Genomic DNA, 6,805 nt, shown 5'->3' on the forward strand with positions numbered 1-6,805 from the left:
AAAAAGAACTAATAAAAAACTAAAAATTTGTTAATACTGGCAACAGAAGGAATTACCGGTGACATTTTGAGCAATAGCGACAGGGCAGTACCGACGACTTTTTACCGCCGACTTGTTGCCGCTACCGACGACTTTATCAACCTTTACCGGCGACTTTTTCGATGCTAATTCCCTTTTTTATTGTAGTGTTTGACCTGTTGAAAGTAAATAGAAAATTTGTGAAACGACCAAAAATGAGGGGTTGTTTGAAGAAAATGACAAAGAATTAGGAGTTTTCGAAAAATAACCATGACTTCCGTAGAGACGGCCTCTGCGGAAGTCCTTTAGTTCTGAGGAACAAGAAACTCTCTGAGGAAATGATGTGGCGGGGAAAAAGACAAAAAAAATTATAAAATTTTAATTCCGCAGAAGGTGCATCGTTCCACTGAGATGCCCTCTGCGAATATGTTCTTCAGAGGTATTCCTCTGAGGAATTGTTCTTCGCTAAAACATGACTTAATAAAGATTTTGGTATTTGTTTTCTTCTAAATCTAACGAGGTATCAACATTTAGCACATATCATTCATTCAAAATAACAATTTAAACTATAAAACTATGTTTCTAAGTCTATTTCTTCGACGATTTAATCAACATAGTTTTTAGAAGTGTATGTTACAAATCATCGAAGAAATAGACTTAGAAACGTATTTTTATAGTTTAAATTGTTATCTTGAGTCAATGATATGTGCTAAATGTTGATACAACGTTAGATTTAAAAGAAAAATATATCAGAATCGTTATTAGACCATGTTTTAGCGAAGAATAATTCCTCAAAGTAGTACCTCTGAAGAACAGATCCACAGATCCACAGAGGACATCTATGTGGAACGATGCAACCTCTGCGGAATTTTATTTTTTTTTGTCTTTTTCCCTGCCACGTCATTTTCTCCATAGAGTTTTCTTGTTCCTCAGAGCTAAAGGACTTCCGGAGAGGCCCTCTCTGCGGAAGGCGTGATCATTTTTCGAAAACTCTTAATTATTGATCATTTTCTTTAAATAACCATTTCTTTTTTTTGTCATTTCACAAATTTTCTCGTCGGGGCTTAAATGAACTTATTTTTTAAGAAGCAAATTGAGTTACGTATTCTATAGTTATTGGTCGTTATAACATATATTGTCATAACTATGCTATTTTGATCATTTGATCGACTAAGTCTTCCAATCCATTCAATTATATCGTCACACAAGGGGGGTCGAACTTGGATCATTCGAAAAGTACCGAAAATAATAACCATCTTTGTTAATTCGGATGGAGTAAAGTGACAAAATCCATGCCCATTATTTTTCCCATTTGAGGTGCTGTTTTTCGTTATTTTAATACATCTGCAGTCCATTGCTGACTAATGGTCTTCAAGATTCAAACTAGGCGTCTTTTAAGTTAGAATCCTACTATATCTTCACCTATATATTACTCCACCAAAGCCACTTCCATTTTGCAAATCTTTCTCAATTCAATCATCACTTATTTACCTCTACAGAACGAAAGCGAGAATTAGTACTCATTTTCCGGCAACGAAATCGTGACCGGCTCCATCCCATCCGACCACCAACGCTATAGCTAAAGGGATGGATGTCCGTCGACGATCTTCGTTGAAACAAGCTGCAACCAAAGGTAAAACAATGGCAGAAGATCAGTATAATGATCAGATCTTTAATAAGGCTACCGACAAAAAGGTTGTGGATACTGTTGTTCCTCTTCCGATGGGAATCTCCAATGGTGTGTTCTTCACTGTCTTCTTCTCCGTTGTATACTTTCTTCTAATCAGATGGCGTGAGAAGATCAGAACCTCGACTCCACTTCATGTCGTCACTATGTCAGAGATGGCTGCTATCGTCTTGTTCGTAGCCTCTTTTATCTACCTTCTCGGATTCTTTGGGATGAGCTTCGTCCAGGCCACCCCATATTCCGATGATGAGGAAGAGGAGTTGGAAGTTGATGAAACCGAAATGGTTAGGAAAGAAGACACTCGTGCCACCCCTTGTGGTGCTGCACTTGACTGTGAATCCGATGTGGTTGTGAAGCAAGTAGTGAAGAAGGAGTTGGTGTTCGTGCCAACAGACACAACAACTGTGACCGAAGAGGATGAGGAGATTATAAAATCAGTGGTTTCAGGTAAAACACCATCTTACTCGTTGGAAACAAAACTTGGGGACTGCAAGCGTGCAGCTTTCATCAGGAGGGTGGCGCTTGAGAGAATCACCGGAAAATCCCTGGATGGTTTGCCACTAGAGGGACTTGATTATGAATCGATATTGGGACAGTGTTGTGAGATGCCAGTTGGTTATGTCCAGATTCCTGTGGGCGTTGCTGGGCCGATGTTGCTTAATGGAAAGGAGTTCTCTGTTCCCATGGCGACTACTGAAGGATGTCTTGTTGCTAGCACGAACCGAGGTTTCAAGGCCATTTATGCATCTGGTGGAGCCACCGCCATCCTACTCAAGGATGGTATGACTCGTGCTCCAGTTGTTAGGTTTGGCACTGCTAAGAGGGCTGCTGATTTGAAGTTCTTCTTGGAGGAACCACTTAACTTTGACACTCTTGCATCCGTTTTTAACAAGTAAGTTCATGTTTCTTGACGTAAATAGATATAATCAGAGTTGATACGGATTTGCACTAAAAAAAACCATTAATCAACGACATAAGGAATCCATCACGTTAGATATGTTGAATCCTAGATGATCTCTCAAAAATAATTATTTATTAATAGGAGAGAGAGTTAGAGACACAAACAAATCAATCTACATTAGAGACAGATTCGGTCGAATGTTTATGTTAAAACGAGAAATGATGTTAATGCGTATATAATCCGTTGCTAATGGTTCATTTTAGCGATAGATTAAATTCGATGTTGCTGATTTTCTAGTGGTGTTGCAACTTAAGGCAAAAGCATCTTAGATACGCTGTTGTAATAAAAGTTGATTAATCTTATTTTCATGCAATGATTGCAGATCAAGCCGATTCGGGAGGCTTCAAAAGATCCAATGTGCCATTGCTGGGAAGAATCTATACATAAGGTTTACATGCAGCACCGGTGATGCAATGGGGATGAACATGGTCTCAAAGGGTGTTCAAAACGTTTTGGAGTATCTTCAGGCTGACTTCCCCGACATGGACGTCATTGGCATCTCTGGAAACTATTGTTCTGATAAAAAACCAGCAGCCGTGAACTGGATAGAGGGGAGAGGTAAATCTGTGGTGTGTGAGGCAATCATTAAGGAAGATGTGGTGAAGAAAGTATTGAAGACAAACGTCGCTTCGTTGGTTGAACTGAACATGCTCAAGAACCTCACAGGGTCTGCCATGGCTGGTGCTCTTGGTGGGTTTAACGCCCATGCAAGTAACATCGTGTCAGCTGTATACCTTGCCACTGGACAAGACCCTGCCCAAAATATTGAAAGCTCCCACTGTATCACCATGATGGAAGCTGTGAACGACGGAAAAGATCTTCATGTGTCGGTGACTATGCCGTCAATCGAGGTTGGAACTGTCGGCGGTGGGACTCAATTAGCTTCACAAGCTGCATGCTTAAACTTGTTGGGAGTTAAGGGCGCAAACAGGGAGTCACCTGGAACAAATGCTCGGCAGTTGGCTAAGGTGGTTGCCGGTTCTGTTCTCGCCGGAGAGCTCTCTCTTTTGTCTGCAATCGCCGCTGGGCAACTTGTAAACAGCCACATGAAATATAACCGTTCCCAAAAAGATCTTACCACCAAGGCTTGAACTTCTCGAAGTCCATCGATTAATAAAGGACAAAATGAACCACATGTTTATCTTTGTCTGCAATCGCCGCTGTGATTCTTGTTTCCGTTGGTCTTTTTGTGTTATTGCTTTTGTTCAGCTGGTTTCATTCAGCTCTTAGTTGTAAACGATACCAGGTTAAGGTTCAGTTGACTAAATATTTTCGTATGTTGTTTAATTAATGTATGTTATGTTGTATTTAATGCGTATATCAATAAAGATTGTTATGTGAGTGTCACGTGTTCAAGTCATGAAAACAATTAATATTTATGTCGGATTTGATCCGGCGTTAAAACTAAGCGTAGATTATGGATGGACTTTATTCGATAAAAATAGCAATGGATCTACTAATCCATGAGTTCATTGTTTAAGAGGTAAACACAAAAACTTAACCGATTTAGAACCAATGATTATAAGAAAAAACAATCTATGGGAATACGGGGCTGATTAAACGATCCGTTCAAATATAACTATTCCCTCATCACATTACGGTTTGAAACTTAATCCGGTCCAGATTTTGGAAAACAAGTTAAATGCAATATTTTTTTATAGCCTTTGTGGGAGCTGATCCGTACACAACAATATTTTTCCATACGCAACAATTTATGTTTTGAAATGTTGTACAATACAATCCAGTAAAACATAATTTGTTGTGTACCGAGAAAAAGTGTTGTGTACGAATCACTTCCCTTTAGAAAATGATTTTTTAATTTATTATGTTTGCACCGTTATAGAGTTAAACCGAAACCAAACCGAAAACCAATAAAAAGATCTTAGCATACATCATTGCTTGGCTGTAAATTAGGTCACAAATCTAGTTGTAATTTATTTCAAAATTAGGATAGTTTCCTTTATTTTTTGATTTGGGTAATCTTCGTTAACACCCATTGTATTTATATAACCATCTTTCAATAGAAAACATATACAAGTCACTTCTTATTCTCTCATACACAATAATCATTTCTTATCCTCTCATATTTCTATAGCTATGTAACTCTTTTTATGTTTCTCTACCTTCGAGAATTTGATCAAGTATGTCCTCTTTGTCACTTGGTTTACCAAGAATTGCTAGTTCATATTCATGAGCCTTGGCTTCCTACAAATATTAAGTGCCTAGTTTTGATCATTTCTTATATTTATTTTAATTTTTCCGTTAGTTCTTTGATGTCATCACATGAGGGTTTGACATATGTGGTTACCAATGTTTATCATGTTTCAATAGAAGAGGTAGTGCAAGAAATAAAATGTTGTAAGGTAACTGATATGGCACTGAGAAGAGCACTAAATATGAAGCGATCTTGTCTTTTCCATGTTACATATTCTTGCTTTAGAGATGTGGGTCCATTTTAGTCAATTGTTGGTGCTGGTGAGACTTCGTGTTATCAATGAAATGAAGACCATGAAGAGATCCGATTTGAAGGCTCCATGTCAAATAGTTGGCAAAGGTTAGTTTGGTGATATCTGAGAGATTATTTGTAAAGATGGGTTGTAAGTCATGAGAGTTGTGGATGACGATGGCTTCATTTGGAGAGTATGAGGTTGTATCATGAGCGATTTTATAGTTAGAGAAGAAGAGAAAGAATAGAGTTTTTTTCTAAGATATAAGGATATCATATCGTATACCAAACCAGGTGTAACACCTCAAATTTTAAAACAAAATTTTCATTTTTAATTACCAAAATATTGTTCATAAACCAAGTCATCAAATACATAAGTGTCCAATACAAATCATCATCACAAAATATCAAAGTATCACAGAATGCCCCAGTAACAAATCTCCCAGCGAGTGTGTACAATCACACATTCGCCTTCTTGTGATCCTCAAAAGTACCTGAAACACATATATCAACAACTATAAGCACGAAGCTTAGTGAGTTCCCCAAGATACCACATACAACATAACATAAATAAACAGTTATGGGTTATCAACAATCTTGGGGACTATCAGCAGTCACAGTGGGCAAATAGCACGCCCGGTAGGTTATCAGCTACCATGGAGACTATTCGTAGTCTTAGTCATGCAAAAACAGCATAACACAATACTAATAGTTAGACCCAGTTGGTCATCACAAATACAACTATTCTACCACACTGGTAAGAATAAGTGATGAGACTCAGCTGATACTAATGACAGACAAATCTCACACCCGACTGTCGGAACAAGACTCTACCTAATAACAAAACAATTAACCCTAATTAATAATTAAGTCAACTGCCTGGCGCGTACATTGGGCGTACTCCTTCTTACGCGGGGCGTACAACTCAAATTAACGTCCAACGGAAATGGGCCTGGCTACATGGGGCGTAGCCAAGAGTATGCCCGGCGTACTCTGCCTGGTCCATACTTAACAACTTTTATGTCTTAATCCTTTAAGACACATATCCCAAATTCAGATCTGACCATAATCGAATGTCTTAACCCATAAGGTCACTGACTTTAAGCATTTGCATGGCTAGAAAGGGCTCAATACACAAAAATCTAACTTCCAACACACTCTAAGTCACTTAACTCATGCATGGGACAAGGGAAATGATCAAGCGACCATTTTTATGAATCTATATGACCTAAAACACATGAAAGGACAACTAATATGCTCTAGAGTACTCTATACTGACAAAGGTCCAGGCTTTGGGACAAAATTTTATAAAAAATCATCTATGGAGATCTAGAAAGAAACACATCAAGGTGTAAACTTTATACATTCAAAAGATGCACAAAGTGAGGTAGTTTACGGATCTACAAGCTTGCAAGCAACACCACCTTCTTCAGTAGCCTTCTTCTTCAACAAAAGAGCATCAAAATCACTAACAAGCTTCAAACTCTTCACACACAAGGATTAGACCCGAGATTAGGGTTTTGAGGGAAGCGAGGCTGATAAGAAATGTCAAAGGGAGGCATAAGGTGGATTAAATACTGATCAAACCCTTAAAATTAGGGTTTGGAGGCTGAGTTAGTATGCCCCACATACCACATGTACGCCCAGCATACTAGCATGGCGTCTGCGATCCATGTCTCTCACAAGTACGTTG

General features: G+C 38.5%; 1 protein-coding gene across 1 annotated transcript; it reads left to right on the forward strand.

Moving 5' to 3' along the window:
- The first annotated feature begins 1,462 nt into the window (after window positions 1-1,462).
- LOC145129434 (3-hydroxy-3-methylglutaryl-coenzyme A reductase-like) lies at window positions 1,463-4,013 on the forward strand. The gene is made up of 2 exons (XM_079064157.1): window positions 1,463-2,597; window positions 2,989-4,013. The coding sequence occupies exons 1-2, from the start codon at window positions 1,606-1,608 to the stop codon at window positions 3,755-3,757; spliced, it is 1,761 nt and encodes a 586-aa protein (XP_078920283.1). The 5' UTR covers window positions 1,463-1,605; the 3' UTR covers window positions 3,758-4,013.
- Window positions 4,014-6,805: the final 2,792 nt, after the last annotated feature.

This window comes from Lactuca virosa, chromosome 8, assembly GCF_052849685.1.
Source record: "Lactuca virosa cultivar CGN04683 chromosome 8, Lactuca_virosa_CGN04683_v6, whole genome shotgun sequence".
Taxonomy (NCBI): Eukaryota; Viridiplantae; Streptophyta; class Magnoliopsida; order Asterales; family Asteraceae; genus Lactuca; species Lactuca virosa.